This window comes from Thalassophryne amazonica, chromosome 15, assembly GCF_902500255.1.
Source record: "Thalassophryne amazonica chromosome 15, fThaAma1.1, whole genome shotgun sequence".
In the NCBI taxonomy this organism is placed as follows: Eukaryota; Metazoa; Chordata; class Actinopteri; order Batrachoidiformes; family Batrachoididae; genus Thalassophryne; species Thalassophryne amazonica.
The window spans coordinates 91,921,440-91,943,301 of NC_047117.1; the positions used below are offsets into that span (position 1 = coordinate 91,921,440).

General features: G+C 40.1%; 1 protein-coding gene across 2 annotated transcripts; it reads right to left on the reverse strand.

Annotated features, from left to right (window-relative positions):
• Positions 1-14,647, reverse strand: cep20 (centrosomal protein 20). Of its 2 annotated transcripts, XM_034187873.1 has the most exons (5): positions 14,610-14,647; positions 10,023-10,220; positions 9,463-9,547; positions 6,077-6,187; positions 1-1,273 (listed from the first exon to the last, which is right to left on the reverse strand). In XM_034187873.1, exons 1-4 carry the CDS (start codon positions 14,635-14,637, stop codon positions 6,079-6,081), a joined length of 420 nt encoding a protein of 139 aa, XP_034043764.1. In that variant the 5' UTR covers positions 14,638-14,647; the 3' UTR covers positions 1-1,273; positions 6,077-6,078. The 2 variants fall into 2 exon arrangements, with proteins under 2 accessions (XP_034043764.1, XP_034043762.1); XM_034187871.1 differs by lacking the exon at positions 1-1,273 and having other exon boundaries at positions 5,468-6,187.
• Positions 14,648-21,862: the final 7,215 nt, after the last annotated feature.

A 21,862-nucleotide genomic window follows, 5' to 3' on the forward strand; every position in this document is an offset into this window, starting at 1 on the left:
ACAACATATATTGAACGTGATATTGTTAAATCAATATAACAGAGTGATCTGAAGCTCTGTGGGATTTTTAACACCAGACTTAGGAAACATATATAATATGAGCAGAGCACCCAGAAACATGGCTGTAAGATGTTTTTAGTATGATTAGTGTTGTAAAAAAACAAAACAAAACAGGGGTCAAGACCCGAATTCCTTTGGACTAAGATTAATTTTGACCCACTCATTGTGGAACCAGCGTCATTAATGATTTAAGGTCAATGAAAATCTCTGTGTAGGTCGACAGTGATTCAGGGATCAGTGTGCAGAATCGAGATAAAACTTACCGAGCGGCTTTTCCCACTATAAACTGAGTAGTGTGCAACAAATTCATTTTTGGTCTTTGGGACAGGACATTCAAGAACAGTGAGTTTCCTTGCCTGTAGTCAACCTCCCAAGAGTCTTTATACAAACATATAGAAAGTTTTTCTATATGCTGGGGGTGGGGGGGTCATGAGAACAATGAGCTTTTTTTTTTGTCGTCAGCCTTCCATAAAATCTTTATTTGTAATTAGAGAAAAGTTATTGATACATTTTTCTGTGATAAGTTGTGAATATATATTTTTGCCCCTCTTGAGAGCCCATGGGGTCGCCATCAGAAAGTTCATCTTAGACACTGTCTGGTCACAGTAAGATGAACCCCCAAGGATTGTCCATGTCAAAAAAAAAATAAAATAAATAAAAGCTCAATGTTTTATTTGGTCCCCTACCCCAGAAACCCATCAGATGGTGCACTGCACATGAATCTTGGTGGCTCCTGTGGACGCTGGTCCAAAAGAGCACAAAAGTGAACTTGTCATGTAGCCAAGTGCTATTTAGATTTGCTTCAAACGAGTGTTGAAGAGACAAAAAAAAACAACAACAAAAAAAAAAGGTACTTCACAGCCTGGACGACAGCATAAGGCCCATATCACAATGTGAAGACCAGCAGAGACCGAGTGTCCCAGAGCCTGATCAAGAAACAAGGATTAGCCCAAAACCAGGGAGTGAGAGGGAGGAACCAGTTCAGGAAGCGAGGCCCCGGCTCGAGAGGAGGAGTGATCCTGGGTGACGTGATAACGGGTTAATGTAACTGAGAACAAGCAAAAAGAAGGATGTGGTGAGAGTGAACCACTGTGACTGTGACAGAGAACGGGAGAACAGGAGGACCGGTTAGTATTTGTTACCAATAAATGATGTGGCTGTTTAATTTACCCACGTTTCCATCTGGACCCTTTGAGTGCACCTGTAATATGATCTACAACAAACAGGAATGGTGTCATGCTAGCAAGGTCAGACATGTTCAGGTTAGCATTTATTCAGACACAAAAGTGACGTGGAACACAAAATGGACACATTTTAGACAGGAAGGAAGACAAAGACCTGCGATACTTATCAAGCTTCATGTCACTGTGGGAAGAGTTGTCCAGGTCGACAAAGTTGGCGTCTTTTACACCTCTTTCAAATCCTTTAAATTTAGAGCAGGTAGCTCAGCTGCCTACCAATCTATAGACTTGGGTTCCAATCCTACTCATGCCACCTGTTTGTGTTGTGTCGCTGAACACCCAGCTATACAAGGGTACTGGCCTTGGCTGGGAAGTAACCTGCGTCAGATGAGTTGTAGACTCTCATCCACTTCCTGTTATTGAATCTCAACATAAGCACCAGCAACAACCGGCCTCAGGGCCCATATCGGGCGTACTTAAAAATCATTTAAATCCTTCCAATAAAAATCAGTCACATCACCACAAGGACAAAAAGGACCCACATGGGTAATGAAGAACTTAATGAGTCTCCGGGGGGGGGGAACCCATCGCCCTCTATTATTCACCTGAAACAATCCAGGTACTTCAGACTCAACCGAGTCAATGAACAGAACCTGGACCATAACGTGATCTTTTATGTAGGTTTAATGCCATTCTTCACAGTCATTGCCATAGATGGCCGCCTGTTCCAAAGACATTATGTTTATGGATATGTTCGACTCCCGAGGAATGCAAATGCATTCTAATTTGAGCTCAGGGCAAACATCGCCGCCCTCCGGTGCATTCAAAGTCAGCTGCATTCAATTCTGTGTATACAGCTGTCACTGTTACAACTCATTTATACAGCAGAGAAATGCTACCTGTCCCGGGCGCACTGCCAACCGAACAATCAGTAGTTCAACTATCTGCTTATATAGCCATTGTCAAGAGAACGCTCATATCTACTGCCAATAAACTCTGAACTGGACCTCAGCCAATCAGAGCTCTGAACTCTAACTTTACAGTGCAGTGTTCTAAACGAGGCTCGCCGTCACTTTTTTCCACTAAATGTTTTTAAAAGAGAGAAAAGCAACATGTCAGGCGTACATTATATTTTTCTAGAGATTACACTTAAAATGTCATTTTTATAGCCGCTTGTTTCATCAAACCACCAGTTAAAAAACAATAGAACCTCTTTTCCCTTTAGTAGTTTTATTTACGTCAGCGATGAAAGAAGTGTTAATCGGTATCGAGCTGAGGAATACCGGGCCGGCTCCAGAGATAATCAGATCCAGAAACTGAGCGCTTAAAGTCATGTGACATAAGAATGTCCAGTTCCCTTAAATGGAGAGAGGAAGTGAGACGCACAAAGTCTGTTTGTTCCAGCTACAGTCTGTCAGAGCAGCTCAGTGGTTTCTTTGTTACATTTTGTTATTAGTGGGCATTTTTTGAAGGTAACATTTAATTTTAATGATGTGTAGAAACAGCAGGATGAAACCTGAGATTCTCTCCTGTTGTTTTATTAGACTTTGTGGTGTCATAAGGACATATCACCTAATCCTAAACTGCAGACATGAAGGGGTACAGACAGAAGTACAATGCATGAAAGTGACATGAAATCATCAGATTACAGTAGAAGCGTCGAGAAAATAATTCATGCTTTTTACCCTCAAAGTGAATAATTTCTATAATGTGACTGAAACTATAAAACAATGCAAAACACCACTAACATCACCTTTATAGCTACTTTTCTTTGGAGAAATCCAGCAGGATTAAAAAAACAAACAAACACTTGAAGTCACTGTCTCTTGGGTTGTCTGGAGGCTGTTCACAAACTGAACATACAATTTTTTTTGTAAAGAGAGTCATTATTAAGAATGAAACATTTAAAGTTTTAAGCATAATAGTTTTTCTCAAACTGATTTTAAACCGTTCTTTAAATTGTAATTAGACTAAAGTTTCATAAGTGTTTTTTTTTTAAGTTTTGAGGAATTATTCATACCTTTTATGAGCTACACAGAAGATAACTGGTGCCTAAAAACTGAAATATTCACAAGAAAGGAAGTGAACGTGATTTGACGGCTAATTATTCCTCCTTTGCGCCATATTTGCCATTTACACTTTAAGCTTTTAATGAATGATGTCAAAGATCATCTTGAATGTTTCGTAGGAATTCCACTTTGGTTCACATACAATGTGAGATGTAACGAGCTCATGTTCTGTCCCAAGTGTTTGAGATCGCAACTCTATCAGAAAGTTTCAGGGACATTTTTTCTAATGAGGAAAATTACACCCATTTCTGTTTATATTTGCTCAAGCTGCCACCATGTGGCCAACCTGTTAAACAGCACCATCACAATAATTCCCACCACACTACTTCAGAAATAGAAAATATTCATTTTTTTTTTTTTACAACTAAAAGAGAAACACCAAGTATCAACTTTTACAAAACTTAAACTCTTGAAGGTAATGACGACACCAGCTGTCTGAGCTAGGGGTCAAAGTTAACACTGAATCCTCCAAACGTGACCTCGATTTGACTGAAAGTCAACGCACAAACTATTTTAAAGTAACATAACCATAAACAGGCAGCAGTGGTGGTCAAATGGTTAGTGTGCTTGGTTTCAGTGCAGGTCACCGGTTCAAATCCCACCCCTGCCACATTTCTCCATGTAATGTGGAGTTGCGTCAGAAAGGGCATCCATTGTAAAACCTGTGCCAAATCAATGACAGAAACTGAAGAAGAAAGAAACAAAGAAATGAAAGAAACTGACAATTTAATTTCAAGCTATATGTAACTTCAACTACATACAGTAGTGTTCAGACTAATAGTAGTGCTATGTGACTAAAAAGATTAATCCAGGTTTTGAGTATATTTCTTATTGTTACATGGGAAACAAGGTACCAGTAGATTCAGTAGATTCTCACAAATCCAACAAGAGCAAGCATTCATGATATGCACACTCTTAAGGCTATGAAATTGGGCTATTAGTAAAAAAAAAAAGTAGAAAAGGGGTGTTCCAATAATAGTAGTGTGGCATTCAGTCAGTGAGTTCGTCAATTTTGTGGAACAAACAGGTGTGAATCAGGTGTCCCCTATTTAAGGATGAAGCCAGCACCTGTTGAACATGCTTTTCTCTTTGAAAGCCTGAGGAAAATGGGACGTTCAAGACATTGTTCAGAAGAACAGCGTAGTTTGATTAAAAAGTTGATTGGAGAGGGGAAAACTTATACGCAGGTGCAAAAAATTATAGGCTGTTCATCTACAATGATCTCCAATGCTTTTAAAATGGACAAAAAAAACCAAAACAAAACAGACGCGTGGAAGAAAACGGGGAAAACAACCATCAAAATGGATAGAAGAATAACAGAATGGCAAAAGGCTTCACCCATTGATCAGCTCCAGGATGATCAAAGACAGTCTGGAGTTACCTGTAAGTGCTGTGACAGTTAGAAGACACCTGTGTGAAGCTAATTTATTACAAGAATCCCCCGCAAAGTCCCTCTGTTAAATAAAAGACGTGCAGAAGAGGTTACAATTTGCCAAGAACACATCAGCTGGCCTAAAGAGAAATGGAGGAATATTTTGTGGACTGATGAGAGTAAAATTGTTCTTTTTGGGTCCAAGGGCCACAGACAGTTTGTGAGACGACCCCCAAGCTCTGAATTCAAGCCACAGTTCACAGTGAAGACAGTGAAGCATGGTGGTGCAAGCATCATGATATGGGCATGTTTCTCCTGCTATGGTGTTGGGCCTATATATCACATACCAGGTATCATGGATCAGTTTGGATATGTCAAATACTGAAGAGGGTCATGTTGCCTTATGCTGAAGAGGTCATGCCCTTGAAATGGGTGTTTCAACAAGACAATGACCCCAAGCACACTAGTAAACCAGCAAAATCTGGTTCCAAACCAACAAAATTAATGCCTCACAGATGTGAAGAAATCATGAAAAACTGTGGTTATACAACTAAATACTAGTTTAGTGATTCACAGGATTGCTAAAAAGCAGTTTGAACATAACAGTTTTGAGTTTGCAGCGTCAACAGCAGACGCTACTATTATTGTGAACACCCCCCTTTTCTACTTTTTTTGTTTTACTAATAGCCCAATTTCATAGCCTTAAGAGTGTGCATATCATGAATGCTTGGTCTTGTTGGATTTGTGAGAATCTACTGGTACCTTGTTTCCCATGTAACAATAAGAAATATACTCAAAACCTGGATTAATCTTTTTAGTCACATAGCACTACTATTATTCTGAACACTACTGTATATGGTGATAAAATGAGTACCTGCTCCTAATTTCCATCATGCCTGTGACATACGACTATTCTGTGCGAGTAACATCCCATTTGGTGTATTTCCGTTACAGTTACTGTCTTTCAGAATTTAATCATGTGGTATTTGGCACTTATCACCAGTATTCATTTACTCACAGCATTTTACAGTGTACATACAGAAACCTGCACATCTAACTTGGTTTCTGAGTCGTCTTGTTTTATTGGGAGGAAATCTCTCCTCATGAGTCAGGTCATCATTCTGGCTACTGTGCGTGACTGTAGATTTAAAGTCATTCACATCCACCGTACAATCCCATCTGTTCCTAAACATGACGAAATGTCCAGCTGGAAACTGTTTTCAGCACGAATATGTTGCCACAGCAACCAGTTTGGACCGATCTGACGAACAGGATAAAATCTGTGATGCGGCAGGGATCAAGGCGCTGCACTGTCTGGAATGTCAACTGTGCTGAAACACAACAAACAAACAAACAAACTCATCTAACTCTCATACAAAGTGTGCAGCATTTACATTCAGGCATCAGGTCCAGCTGCAGACAAAGCTCCGGCACCCCGCAGAAACACTTTCCCTCCATCATCACTGATGCTCAAGAAGTGGGACACCAAGCCATACAGAAGAGGCCTGCAAAGAGACACAAAGCTCTGACTTCATGGAAAAGACAAATTACGCGTTGAGTTTAACAAGATAAAGCCGATGTAAATCAGTCCAACAACATGGCCAACTCACACCTCGGATCAGTTTCCGGTCCTCACATCCCTAACTGATTTTAAAATGTTACTGAAAACTTTTAAAGTAAAACCAGAACTGGCTCAGAGTTGGATGTTAGAGCTTTTATCCCGTATGAGCCCCTGTTCAGCCTCAGATCAGAGTCCCTGCTTGCTGTTGTGATGTCCAGTTTACAAACTAAAGGCATTTGAGCGTCACAGTGAGGCGCACTAATCTCTGGAACATCCTGACTACAGAGATAAACACAGTCTGTGCACCATTCTTGTTTTTATTGTGCCTTATTTGAGCTTTCTATTACAACCCCAATTCCAATGAAGTTGGGACGTTGTGTAAAATGTAAATAAAAACAGAATACAATGATTTTCAAATCCTCTTCAACCTAAATTCAATTGAATACACCACAAAGACAAGATATTTAATGTTCAAACTGATAAACTTTATTGTTTTTGTGCAAATATTTGCTAATTTTGAAATGGAATGGAAACTCTTACTGGGCCTCATGTATCAATGTTGCGCACTTGTGGCGTAAATTTACGGTGTAAATTTGAAGTACACCAAAGTTGCCGTGACATGTATGAAGCAGTGTGCACCTGCCTATTTCCGGCGTACGCCTGACGTGACCTTGATAAATGCGACGGGTGAAAACAATCGTAATTATAATGAACATGGCCATAAATATGCAGACTCCGCTTCAGACACACCCTCATTTTACGACATGGAAGCCAGGAAGACGGCAAAGAAAAAGAACTCCACCAATCACGATGCCTGCCAATAGAGCATCAAAAGTGGCCGTCGTATTAATTGTTTTGTAGTATAATCAAAAAAGTGTTACAGTGGTCCCTCGTTTATCGCCGGAGTTACGTTCTAAAAATAGCCTGCGATAAGCGAAATCCGCGAAGTAGCTAGTCAGCGTTATTTTTTACAATTATTATAGATGTTTTAAGGCTGTAAAACCCCTCACTACACACTTTATACACTTTACTCAATCAGGCATGAACATTTTCTCACTTTTCTCTCGTGTGTAAACACTCTCAAAGTTCAAAGTTTGTAGAGAAATAAGACCAACCTGTTTTCAGGCCCAAACATTTGTTTGAGAAATAAAAATAGAACGTTTTCCTATAAATAATTATGATGGCTTTTAGAACTAACGAATTTAATTTTAACGATCAACATATGAGGTTGGACACATAAGAAATTATTAATAGTGACTGACCAGTATTTCACAGTTCCTCTGATCGCGCCTCTTCGTCCTGACGCCGCGCCTTTTTCCACTGAGTCAAACCTCACTGCAGGTGTCTGTTTCCGAGTAACAAACACAGTTATGAGTAGTTGTTGGCGCTCTTTTTTTCTTCTGGGCGAGAAGATTCTTATAAACATACACGCAGACTCCAATGCACTGTAAAAAAAAAAGCATGCAAAATTGGACTAAAAAAATCCGCGAAACTGCGAGGCTGCGAAAAGTGAACGGCGTTATAGCGAGGGACCACTGTATTCTCTTTTCACATGTCAATAATTCTTGACGTGGATATTTGCTCGCTCAATTAATAAGACACGCCTAATTTTTCAGATTTCTTTATTTTTAAATTTTATTTATTTATTTTATTGTAACAAACGAATGGAGAAGACAAAACCTGATTGCAACACGGGCGAAGGGAATGACAACACTACAGTTGTAATTATCAATTCCATTGTCTAAAACGGTCACACCACATAAAGTTAAGCTCAGCGCTGCTCTGGCTCCAGGCTCTGGAGAAAAAGGCGAGCAGCGCTTTCTTTGCGGTCAGCGCTGTGGCCACGGCTCGTGCTCCATAGACCAACAATCCCGCAAAAGCGGGATTTGTATTAATTATTATGTGGTATAATCAAGAAAGTGTTATTTATGTAACATATGCACTGATCTGTATAATGGCACTGTTCATCATGTTGATCATTTTCATTTTTATGTGGATTCCAGTGCTGGTTCATTTTGGTGTATAATTTACACCACCTCTCGACCTGGTGTATATTTTCAGCGCACCGTATGCCAACGACCACATTGATAAATGCCAAGTAGCGCAGCCATTTTGGCGTACACCCCATATACGCTCAAATATCGCCGTACGCAACGTTGATACATGAGGCCCATTGAGTGTTGCTAGAAGGAAAGGTGATGTAACACAGTGGTAAACATACCACTGTCCCAGCTTTTCTGAAACGTGCTGCAGACATCCATTTCAAAATGAGCAAATATTTGCACAAAAACAATAAAGTTTATCAGTTTGAACATTAAATATCTTGTCTTTGTGGTGTATTCAATTGAATTTAGGTTGAAGAGGATTTGAAAATCATTGTATTCTGTTTTTATTTACATTTTACACAACGTCCCAACTTCATTGGAATTGGGGTTGCAAAGCATTAAACATTTTTGAACTAAAACTGTGAAAAATGAAAGGCATCGGCAGGACGACACCCTGCACACGCACATAATAATAATAATGTAATGGTAATTTCGAGACTTGACAGGAATGGTCTTATCCAGACAATATGCCAGGCCTGTTTAATCTAAATGAACTGCATTGTTATAAAGCTTTACAGTGATGCCTCACAATCACCCATTCAAATCAAAGTGCTGCCATACAAGACGCTCACTACACATCGGCAGTAATTTAGGGATTAAAGACCTTGCCCAAGGGCCCTGAGTGATTTTCTAGTCTGATGGGGATCTGAACCAAGGATCCTGTGGTCACAAGCCCAACGCTTTAACCACTTGACTATGATGCCGTCATGATGTCACTCATAGCACATAATAAATGATTAGCTGATCTATCTAAGCTTTGGATCACATTTCTAGTCCCACCGTCTGTGGAGAGATTGTGAAAAGTCTTGTTCCCCCTCCCCACAACAACTGTGATGTCATTTCATGATGTTTTTGTGATGTCATCAGTTTGCTCAAACCATTTGATTATGATGGATTTGAACTTCAAATGATCTCTAGCTGTACTGGCATACATGCACACACAGCTGACTCCCTGGCATGTGAGGTAATAAAGAGAGCTGAGTGGGAAGGTTTAAGAACCAAATCCAGGTCTCCATAGTCTCATGGGTACACACAGTTCTACCCCGTCTGTAACAGAGCTGAGTAAACAGTAGCTCACGGTGTCGGCTCACTGGCGTCTGTTGTAAACACTTACACGGACTTGGAACTTGCGTCCTCAATTACTTTCAGCTCGTTTGCCAGGAACTGTCTGTCCAGGGGAACCTCAGGTTGTCCTGACTCTGTAAAAATAAGCAATGCTGAGCTTCAAAAATGACATATAACACACACCACAATAAAACAGCTGCTGAAATCAGATGTTGAAATAAAAAGGAAAATGTGCTCCAGCAGAAAATGTGCAATGAGTAATGAAAATAAGAAAAACAAACTTCATTTAATCACTCAACATAAACAAGTGAAAGATTCTGGCTGCTCAGAAACACCCAGAATACTTTAACAACTGTGCAGCAAGAAATAAAGAATTATTATAATCTACTGTCTTAAAAAGACTAAAAAAAAAAAAATCTGAATTAGTGTCCAAGTTTCCATAAAATCATAAACACACCAAGTTGAACTGCAGCCCTTAAAAAAAAAAAAATGAATTTGGCTATATTCTGACAATCACCACAGCAAATGTCAGGATGTTTCATCAATGCATGAAAACATGCTGTCTATGTTACATAACGACGGGAACACAGTCATCATGTTGTGACTCACCCGCTGTCAGCACTGACGCCGTGTACCTGTACTTGTTGAATTCCAGGTACTCTCGGATGAGCTCATTGATCAGCAGGTTTTCGTGGGACAGCGGCGGACGAGGTTCATGCTGGTCATTCATGGCGCTGAACACTTCTGCCCGCATACGAGCTTTTAACTGTCCCAGCACGCCACGGGACTCCAGCGTCTCCTTCACCGCTAAAACGTTTGAAGAAGAGCGACGAAACATTAGTCATTGACACAAAAGTTACCTTCAAACCTTTTCATTATTGATTCACTGTTGAGCTTATGGTCCTGAGACAGAAAGGCGTCGTGTCCAGGGTGAACTCCCCCTCATGTCCTGTGACTGCTGGGATAGGCTCCAGCCCCCTGTGACCCTTAATTTGTGTAAGTGGGTATAGAAAATGGATGGATATTGAGCTTACAAATAAATAAAAACACCAGAATGTTCCTTCACCTTCCTCTCTTTGATATCACTGTGAATGAGCTATTTTTAGATTTTTGATCATTCAGAAAAAAACTACACCAACACTTTGTCCCATAAAAAACAAACAAAAATCATTAGTTTTTCATCCCCACCCGCATGCTGAAATTGGGCCCACATCAATTTTTTTTTTTTTTTGACGGCGGTACAACTTGTGCGAGAACTAGCATGTGCACTAGGTGGTGAGTACGCTTTGGCCTAAGACGGCCAAAGTTTACCGGGGCGAGCCTGTAACTTACCGCCTGACAATGGAGGTCGCTCAGGCGCTAAGTACAACGTCTACAAGGTGAGTTTTAACTCAGGGAAGCTGACACATTCTATTTATGTGCCTTCTGGCAAAATGTAGCCAAAATTTCACATCTTCCTTGAAGAAAATCATTCTCTTGTTATATAAAAATCCACTCTCTCTCTCATCACTTTTTCTGATGTCAATGATAATAAATTGTTTTTTTTTTTTTTTTTAATGGGGCCTTAATGACAGAAATTGACAAACAAGTTCATTTCAAACTTCATGTAACTTCAACCACACCTGCTCCTAATTTTCTTTATGCATGCACGTTTTCAAATGAGTCTCTGTGATAATCCCAGACTTGTCCAGCAGGTGGCAAACAGCTCTACGCCATTTTAAAAACATGTTTTTGGATTGTACTGGTTCATCAAATTTTAATCACTTTGCCCTCATCATGTGACCTTTTAATTTTGTGAGTTACAAGATGAGAGTATTTATTACACTCCCCCCCCCCCCCCCCCCGAGACAGGGGATATATGGTCAGCATCCACCTGTGTGGCTGTTATGAACACATTCAAGTTATTCCAAAATATGTGCATAACTATACACCACTTTTAAGTTTTGAGCCATATAGTATCTGTCTGGATTATGACTATCTTAAACATGAGCTTCAGTCACTACCAGCAGACAGATGCTCGGTCACAACTTAAGTTGTTGCATTTGAGTTTATAAGGTACCCAAAAGATGCTTCCAAAGTCGCAGATTTGCTTTATTTTCACATAGTTTGTAGATTATGGGCCCAATATGAAATACCCAAAAATATTAGGTTTATCAGTTTCCTTCCAGAAGAGTCTGAAAAAGGGGTCGTGGCACTTTTTGGTCCACATCAAGTGATTTTTTTGCCCACAGGTACATGACATCAAGACCCAATAAAATCCAAATTTTCATCCAAATTAATCCCCATCTTCCTGACCCTTAAGGGCACCAAAAAGGACTTTTTTTTTGGGGGGGGGACCAAATTTGAGGAAAATTTTCTCCATATTAGAAATCTTTCAGGATACATATTTCTGCATTAAAATGATTTAATCTCAGAATATTTTCAAAAACCACATTCCTTATATTATAATAGAGGCTAAGTATGTTCAGTAGAAGGCTAGGAAAACAGATTTTTGGTTTAACAAAAAAAACAAAAAAACATCCGTTGCTGAAACATCCATCAATTTATGAAACATTACGGTGCTTAAAATGGACAATAGGTACTGTTGGGGGGGGGGGGGGGGGGGGGTCAAGGCATTATACGTTTAGAGATATGGTTTTTCAAAGTTGGCCAAAAAAAAAAAAAAAAAGAAAAAGAAAAAGAAAAGGCAATTTGCACTAAGGTGTGGGACAGTGGATCAGTGGTTAGCACTAATGCCTCACAGCAAGTCGTGGGATCACCTCCTGCCCTTACTGTGTGGAGTTGGCATGGTCTCCCTGTGTTTGTGTGGGTTCCCTCCGGGTGCTCTGGCTTCCTCCCACACCCAAAAACAAGCAGGTTAGGTGAATTGGAAACGTTAAATTGACCATAGGAGTGTGTGCAGGTGTGAATGTGTTTGACTGTCGTCCTGTCCAAAGTGTAACCTGCCTCCTGCACTACGACTGCTGGGATAGGCTCCAGCCCTCCCGTGACCCTTAATTACAGTAAATGGGTATAGAAAATACAGAAAACTTGAACCAAAAAGTGCCACACCCCTTTTTTCAGACCATTCTGAAAGTAAAACTATTTTGATCAAAATCCTAATATATAGGATTTTTAATATTGAGCCCATAATCTACTGAAGATGCAAAAATAAAAATAAATCAAATCTGACACCATGAACTGGGAACCTTTTGTTGATTTCAAGAGCTGAAATTGCCATTTTTGCTGCTGTTCTTCTGACCACAGTACTGGGTCTGCTTGTGACATTTTTAAATCTGTATTGTTAGCTTACTTCCCTAACAGATGCCAAACACCATTAAAAAAACCTTTAAACTTAAAATAAACTTAAATATATGTTCCAAACCACCTTCCAATTTGTCATTCATGCGATTAAAATGTTTTTAAATCATGATATAATTTATAGGAACATAACACTACATTCAGTTTGTAACATGTAAGCAGTGTTTCTGTGTAGGCTCTCAGTTGTTCAGGTGGTTTCCATAGTAAAGAAGCTTGAATCTTCGACTGGACTGGGTTGCTTGATGCGAGGATGTTTCGCTTCAAATCGCAGAAGCTTCCTCAGCTAAAATTCTTGCTGTGGTAGTCTGACTTCTGTCTTGACTCTTGTAGAGAAGAAGGATTAGGATTAGGGTTAGGTTAGGAACAGAATTATCACCATGTCTTTGACATGGTGATAGGCACTGGCACATGCGGTAATAGTCTTCCCCAGGGACAGAAACTCCCAAAATTAAAAAAAATAAAATAATAGATAAATAAATACAATAAAATTAAATAAATAAATAAATTGCCTCCCCTGCCAAGTAAGATGTAGGCTCGGATTGGATTCAATAATAATTTAAAGAAGTGGTTTTTAAATAACCTTTTACTTCAAAGAGAATACAGTTAAAACCCCTCTTCTCCCCAAGTATACATGATGTCACAAATCCCCCAAACATAAATCTCACATGTCATAAGTTGTTCCTTAAGGTTTTACTGTTAGTAGGCAAGTGTTAGATATGAAAAAAACACACACTTCAAGCAAAAAAACTCAGTACCCTTGGTCAAAGGTCAGAATTAATAAGCCACACAAGACAATCATTTTATTAGGAGATTTGTGACATATGCACAAATAATACTTCAAAATATTGAGGGGGAAGACGGTAAATCAAATATTACTGGATAATTATCCCTTCATATGTAGGCCAAATAGATCAGTTAAATTTAACCTAAAGATCCAATTCCTTTCTACTCCTTTCAGTTATAACAGATCTGTTTTTCTATTCTCCAATCCGAAAGGCCATATATCATCAACCAGGTAAAGTTTATTGAAAGGGGGAATTTGCATTTAAACGATGCTCCCCCCCAAAAACTTTATATTATTCAACCAAAAATTTCTTCTCTACAAGAGTCAAGACAGAAGTCAGACTACCAGAGCAAGAATTTTAGCTGAGGAAGCTTCTGCGATTTGAAGCGAAACGTCCTCGCGTCAAGCAACCCAGTCCAGTCGAAGATTCTAGCTTCTCTACTATGTAAGTAGTGTGTGTGTGTGTGTGTGTATGTATATATATATATATATATATATATATATATATATATATATATATATATTTAAAAGGTTTTGAACAGATGCATCACAAGTTTAAAACCCTACCAGTATACTTTCTGAGTGCAATAAAAGTATTTCAAATGTTGCTAAACGTTGTACCATGCACTGTACTATGTTTGAAAACAAATTTTACACTTCAGTCAACACAAGATGAATCATAAATTTTAAACTAATTTTGGAACATTTTTCAATAACACAAAAATTGCATTGTTAAACAGTGAAAATAATGAAAAATAACAGACATCATCATGAAACTGTCAACTGTCATGAAATAAATAAAATGACAATTTCCCGTGTTTTATAGTTTTAAATCGTATGCACATGCACAATAACACCATTCTCATTAATCCTCGAATTCTCTCTGTTTTTCGTCTTTAAACATGAAAAGTTGAATTTTATTTCCAAGCATCAGAAAAAAAAGAGTTATTCAGAAGATGTGGTTTTTGAAAGCGCGTCACCTCTGTCCGGTAAATACAAAATTTATGAAACAATATTTCCACGGTGTCACACCCGAATGTAAAACAGTCTGACTGTGAACTTTTTCAACGTTAATTTTTTGAGTTTATAATTTTAAAACACAAAACTCTTACCGCTCTTCAACTCTGAAACAGACGCCATCGCAACAGCTTCTTCCTGTCTCTCTGTTATGGCGCTTACAAACAAGGTCACGTTCAGTTACCGCCACCACCTATTAAGGAGTGTCATAGCACGTTTTGCAAGTGAAAATCTGCTCTTATTTCTGTAAGGTTAAAAAAAAAGATAAATAAATAAATAAATAAATAAAAGCAAACTTTGTTTGAAAGCCTTTAAAAAAAATCTAAATTAATCAATTTAACAAATGTCTTACTGTATTATTTGTTTTGCATTGTTATACACAATCAGTAACTAACCCTCTCTCTCTCTCTCTCTCTCTCTCTCTCTCACTCACTCACTCACTCACTCACTCACACACACACACCTAGATAAGCAGCAGAAAGTGAATATATATATATATATATATATATATACATCCATTTTCTTCCACTTTATCCGGAGTCGGGTCGCGGGGGCAGCAGCTCAAGCAAAGCCGCCCAGACCTCCCGATCCACACACACCTCCCCCAGCTCCTCCGGGGGAACCCCAAGGCATTCCCAAGCCAGCCGAGAGATGTAGTCACTCCAGTGTGTCCTGGGTCTACCCCGGGGCCTCCTCCCGATGGGACGTGCCCGGAACACCTCTCCAGCGAGGCGTCCAGGGGGCATCCGGAAAAGATGCCCGAGCCACCTAAACTGGCTCCTTTCGACGTGGAGGAGCAGCGGCTCGACTCCGAGCTCCTCCCGAGTGACCGAGCTCCTCACCCTATCTCTAAGGGAGCGCCCAGCCACCCTGCAGAGGAAACTCATCTCGGCCGCTTGTACTCGCGATCTCGTTCTTTCGGTCATGAGCCAAATCTCATGACCATAGGTGAGGATCGGAACGTAGATTGATCAGTAAATCGAGAGCTTTGCCCCCCTACTCAGCTCTCTCTTCACCACGACGGTCCGATACAGCGACCGCATCACTGCAGATGCTGCACCGATCCGTCTGTCGATCTCTCGCTCCATCCGTCCCTCACTTGTGAACAAGACCCCGAGATACTTAAACTCCTCCACTTGAGGCAAGGAGACTCCACTGACCTGAAGAGGGCAAAGCACCTTTTTCCGGTTGAGAACCATGGCTTCGGATTTGGAGGTGCTGATTTTCATCCCGGACGCTTCACACTTGGCTGCAAACCGCCCCAGTGCACGCTGAAGGTCCTGATTTGACGAAGCCAACAGAACCACATCGTCCGCAAACAGCAGAGACGATGTGAGAGAATTTATATATATATATATATATTTATATATATACGAGGTCTGTCAATAAAGTATAGGTCCTTTTTATTTTTTTCAAAAACTATATGGATTTTATTCATATGTTTTTACGTCAGACATGCTTGAACCCTCGTGTGCATGCGTGAGTTTTTCCATGCCTGTCGGTGACGTCATTCGCCTGTGAGCACTCCTTGTGGGAGGAGTCGTCCAGCCCCTCGTCGGAATTCCTTTGTCTGAGAAGTTGCTGAGAGACTGGCGCTTTGTTTGATCAAAATTTTTTCTAAACCTGTGAGACACATCGAAGTGGACACGGTTCGAAAAATTAAGCTGGTTTTCGGTGAAAATTTTAGCGGCTGATGAGAGATTTTGAGGTGATACTGTCGCTTTAAGGACTTCCCACGGAGCGAGACGTCGTGCAGCGCTCCCAGGCGTTTCAAGCTGAAAACCTCCACATTTCAGGCTCTATTGATCCAGGACGTCGTGAGAGAACAGAGAAGTTTCAGAAGAAGTCGGTTTCAGCATTTTATCCGGATATTCCACTGTTAAAGGAGATTTTTTTAATGAAAGACGTGCGGACGGGTCCGCGCGTCGGGACACAGCCGGCGCGGTGCGGCGGCACAGGAAAAACACCTCCGTGTTGATAACCATTTGTAAAATCCAGGCGGCTTTTGATGGCTTTCAGTGGAGTGAGTGTATGAGAAATTGTTTAACAGCTGGACATGTTCCAACTTGTCCTTAAGGCTTCCAACAGAGGTGTTTTTCCTCTGGCGGAGCGTCACTGCGGCTGCATGCGCACGAGGGTTCAAGCATGTCTGACGTAAAAACATATGAATGAAATCCATATAGTTTTTGAAAAAAATAAAAAGGACCTATACTTTATTGACAGACCTCGTATATATATAAATTCTATTGTACTTGCATTAATGATAAATACCCACTAGGTGGAGATATTGCTCCATTTTCAATCAATCAATTTTTTTATATAGGGCCAAATCACAACAAACAGTTGCCCCAAGGCACTTTATATTGTAAGGCAAGGCCATACAATAATTATGTAAAACCCCAACGGTCAAAACAACCCCCTGTGAGCAAGCACTTGGCTACAGTGGGAAGGAAAAACTCCCTTTTAACAGGAAGAAACCTCCAGCAGAACCAGGCTCAGGGAGGGGCAGTCTTCTGCTGGGACTGGTTGGGGCTGAGGGAGAGAACCAGGAAAAAGACATGCTGTGGAGGGGAGCAGAGATCGATCACTAATGATTAAATGCAGAGTGGTGCATACAGAGCAAAAAGAGAAAGAAACAGTGCATCATGGGAACCCCCCAGCAGTCTACATCTATAGCAGCATAACTAAGGGATGGTTCAGGGTCACCTGATCCAGCCCTAACTATAAGCTTTAGCAAAAAGGAAAGTTTTAAGCCTAATCTTAAAAGTAGAGAGGGTGTCTGTCTCCCTGATCTGAATTGGGAGCTGGTTCCACAGGAGAGGAGCCTGAAAGCTGAAGGCTCTGCCTCCCATTCTACTCTTACAAACCCTAGGAACTACAAGTAAGCCTGCAGTCTGAGAGCGAAGCGCTCTATTGGGGTGATATGGTACTACGAGGTCCCTAAGATAAGATGGGACCTGATTATTCAAAACCTTATAAGTAAGAAGAAGAATTTTAAATTCTATTCTAGAATTAACAGGAAGCCAATGAAGAGAGGCCAATATGGGTGAGATATGCTCTCTCCTTCTAGTCCCCGTCAGTACTCTAGCTGCAGCATTTTGAATTAACTGAAGGCTTTTTAGGGAACTTTTAGGACAACCTGATAATAATGAATTACAATAGTCCAGCCTAGAGGAAATAAATGCATGAATTAGTTTTTCAGCATCACTCTGAGACAAGACCTTTCTGATTTTAGAGATATTGCGTAAATGCAAAAAAGCAGTCCTACATATTTGTTTAATATGCGCTTTGAATGACATATCCTGATCAAAAATGACTCCAAGATTTCTCACAGTATTACTAGAGGTCAGAGTAATGCCATCCAGAGTAAGGATCTGGTTAGACACCATGTTTCTAAGATTTGTGGGGCCAAGTACAATAACTTCAGTTTTATCTGAGTTTAAAAGCAGGAAATTAGAGGTCATCCATGTCTTTATGTCTGTAAGACAATCCTGCAGTTTAGCTAATTGGTGTGTGTCCTCTGGCTTCATGGATAGATAAAGCTGGGTATCATCTGCGTAACAATGAAAATTTAAGCAATACCGTCTAATAATACTGCCTAAGGGAAGCATGTATAAAGTGAATAAAATTGGTCCTAGCACAGAACCTTGTGGAACTCCATAATTAACTTTAGTCTGTGAAGAAGATTCCCCATTTACATGAACAAATTGTAATCTATTAGACAAATATGATTCAAACCACCGCAGCGCAGTGCCTTTAATACCTATGGCATGCTCTAATCTCTGTAATAAATTTTATGGTCAACAGTATCAAAAGCAGCACTGAGGTCTAACAGAACAAGCACAGAGATGAGTCCACTGTCCGAGGCCATAAGAAGATCATTTGTAACCTTCACTAATGCTGTTTCTGTACTATGATGAATTCTAAAACCTGACTGAAACTCTTCAAATAGACCATTCCTCTGCAGATGATCAGTTAGCTGTTTTACAACTACCCTTTCAAGAATTTTTGAGAGAAAAGGAAGGTTGGAGATTGGCCTATAATTAGCTAAGATAGCTGGGTCAAGTGATGGCTTTTTAAGTAATGGTTTAATTACTGCCACCTTAAAAGCCTGTGGTACATAGCCAACTAACAAAGATAGATTGATCATATTTAAGATCGAAGCATTAAATAATGGTAGGGCTTCCTTGAGCAGCCTGGTAGGAATGGGGTCTAATAAACATGTTGATGGTTTGGATGAAGTAACTAATGAAAATAACTCAGACAGAACAATCGGAGAGAAAGAGTCTAACCAAATACCGCATCACTGAAAGCAGCCAAAGATAACGATACGTCTTTGGGATGGTTATGAGTAATTTTTTCTCTAATAGTTAAAATTTTGTTAGCAAAGAAAGTCATGAAGTCATTACTAGTTAAAGTTAATGGAATACTCAGCTCAATAGAGCTCTGACTCTTTGTCAACCTGGCTACAGTGCTGAAAAGAAACCTGGGGTTGTTCTTATTTTCTTCAATTAGTGATGAGTAGAAAGATGTCCTAGCTTTACGGAGGACTTTTTTATAGAGCAACAGACTCTTTTTCCAGGCTAAGTGAAGATCTTCTAAATTAGTGAGACGCCATTTCCTCTCCAACTTACGGGTTATCTGCTTTAAGCTACGAGTTTGTGAGTTATACCACGGAGTCAGGCACTTCTGATTTAAAGCTCTCTTTTTTAGAGGAGCTACAGCATCCAAAGTTGTCTTCAATGAGGATGTAAAACTATTGACGAGATACTCTATCTCACTTACAGAGTTTAGGTAGCTACTCTGCACTGTGTTGGTATATGGCATTAGAGAACATAAAGAAGGAATCATATCCTTAAACCTAGTTACAGCGCTTTCTGAAAGACTTCTAGTGTAATGAAACTTATTCCCCACTGCTGGGTAGTCCATCAGAGTAAATATAAATGTTATTAAGAAATGATCAGACAGAAGGGAGTTTTCAGGGAATACTGTTAAGTCTTCTATTTCCATACCATAAGTCAGAACAAGATCTAAGATATGATTAAAGTGGTGGGTGGACTCATTTACTTTTTGAGCAAAGCCAATAGAGTGTTATTTGTCAGATGCAGCCCGGAGAACCGACCAGCGTTTGAAGGACCCAGTATAAAATAAGCAGAGCACGGTACAAAGGATAACAGAGTTTAATGAACATAGTGCTGTGAAAAAACAAATAAGTGCGCGGTCTGGCGTGGCGGATTTGCGGTGTGCTCCCAGCAGCACAAAACGGTCCGGAGCCAGAACCAGTTCGGACCCAAGGACCCCGCCGACACCCCCCAGGTGGCCGCGACAAACCGAGTCTGTGAAAGAAGGAATCATTATGTGAGTCCACACTCTACACACAGAGGGACCGCTCAAAGGTGCACAAACAGCAAACACTTCCTGGCTTAATTACTAATCAGCTTCCCACCCTGCAGGCATAGAACACCCTGTTCACAAAACTCCACAGCAGTGGAAGCTGATTAAACGACTACATACAGCTCAATATAATAAGGTGTGAGGGACACCACATTTACTGACTGTATAAATGTTAGTCACAAAATCTAACGTACCTCAGGAAGTGTGCTGACGAGCGTGAGACCTCACCCCCTCCTCTTTCACAGACCATGCATCAAACCTGGACGTTCTCTGCATCCACTGATGATGAGATGGCTCTCGAGACGATGATCTCACCCGTCTGGTCACAAGATCGAGTCTCTGGCAAATACACACTGTGTACTCCAGTCTTAAATGCCACCATGTTCCAATCCATGTAGATGCACCACAGCTGTGAGTCCTGACGAGCCGCAGGTGATCAGGGTGAGGTCCTGATAAACTCAGCTACACAGCCACTCAGTCCCAAATGCGCACCACCTGGAAGGAAAAACAAAAGACAGGACAAAAGACAAACAAAAAGGCAGCCAGGCCCCCCCAGCCATACAACATAGAGTCTAATAATAGATTAAATGCAGTGTTGAGGCTGTCATTCTCAGCATCTGTGTGGATGTTAAAATCGGCCACTATAATTATCTTATCTGAGCTAAGCACTAAGTCAGACTAAAGGTCTGAAAATTCACAGAGAAACTCACAGTAACGACCAGGTGGACGATAGATAATAACAAATAAAACTGGTTTTTGGGACTTCCAATTTGGATGGACAAGACTAAGAGTCAAGCTTTCAAATGAATTAAAGCTCTGTCTGGGTTTTTGATTAATTAATAAGCTGGAATGGAAGATTGCTGCTAATCCTCCGCCTCGGCCCGTGCTACGAGCATTCTGACAGTTAGTGTGACTCGGGGGTGTTGACTCATTTAAACTAACATATTCATCCTGCTGTAACCAGGTTTCTGTAAGGGAGCAGGCACCGTCTCTACGGGGATGGGGTAATGAGGGGATGGCAGGGGGAGAGAAGCTGCAGAGAGGTGTGTAAGACTACAACTCTGCTTCCTGGTCCCAACCCTGGATAGTCATGGTTTGGAGGATTTAAGAAAATTGGCCAGATTTCTAGAAATGAGAGCTGCTCCATCCAAAGTGGGATGGATGCCCACTTTTAAGAACCTTGCCTACCTGCTGCTGTGGGAAGTGGTGATAAACCTGTTGCTTATAGTTGTAGATATATATTAATACTACTACTACAATAACGAAAAACTGCTACTACTCCTACTCCTACTACTACTCCTACTACTAATAATAACATAAAAGTTTATTAATCTCACAAAGTGAAATTTAGGCATTAATCCATAAGTAAAAAACAAAAATAAACAAACAAATAAACCTCCATAAGGATAAGCCTAGGGACTAATCATACTGGGGCACAGATGTCTATGTAAACAAGATAACAACAAACAAACAAATAGCACCCAGAAATACAGGACTTGAGACAAGTATACAACAGACAGGGGGGGGATACTACAGTTAGTAGTAACTAATGATACAATACTATTACTGCTATTACTACAGTCACAACTACAGCTCCTGTGAGCAGTGATGACTCCTGTTATTATAATAATAATAATAATAATAATAATATCGCTACTTCCCTCAGAAATTTTGTGATTAAAGTAATAAAATTTCAGTATTATTAAATTATTTGTCCAGTGTTGCAATTTACAATGTTTCATCAATTTACAAGGTTTCACACAAAAATGTAATATTAATTTGATAATAAAGACATAATACAGCACTAAACTGAAAACTTTCCTGCTACAATAAATCATGTAGTGTGGATGTAATAACTTCATATAATTACTACACCAGCTACATTGATCTTCTTGCAGGTACAGATTTAATAAATGCATTCTGATGTTCCTCTCACACACAAACAAACTGAAGC

What these genes read in the sequence shown, in the direction of transcription:
- cep20 (XM_034187873.1), bottom strand. Translation starts at nt 14,637, where the DNA reads ATGGCGTCTGTTTCAGAGTTGAAGAGCG. An exon ending in GGCGTCAGTGCTGACAGCGG is followed by an intron (nt 9,548 to 10,022) that starts GTGAGTCACAAC and finishes TTATTTTTACAG; the next exon opens with AGTCAGGACAACCTGAGGTT. An exon ending in GACGCAAGTTCCAAGTCCGT is followed by an intron (nt 6,188 to 9,462) that starts GTAAGTGTTTAC and finishes GTCTCTTTGCAG; the next exon opens with GCCTCTTCTGTATGGCTTGG.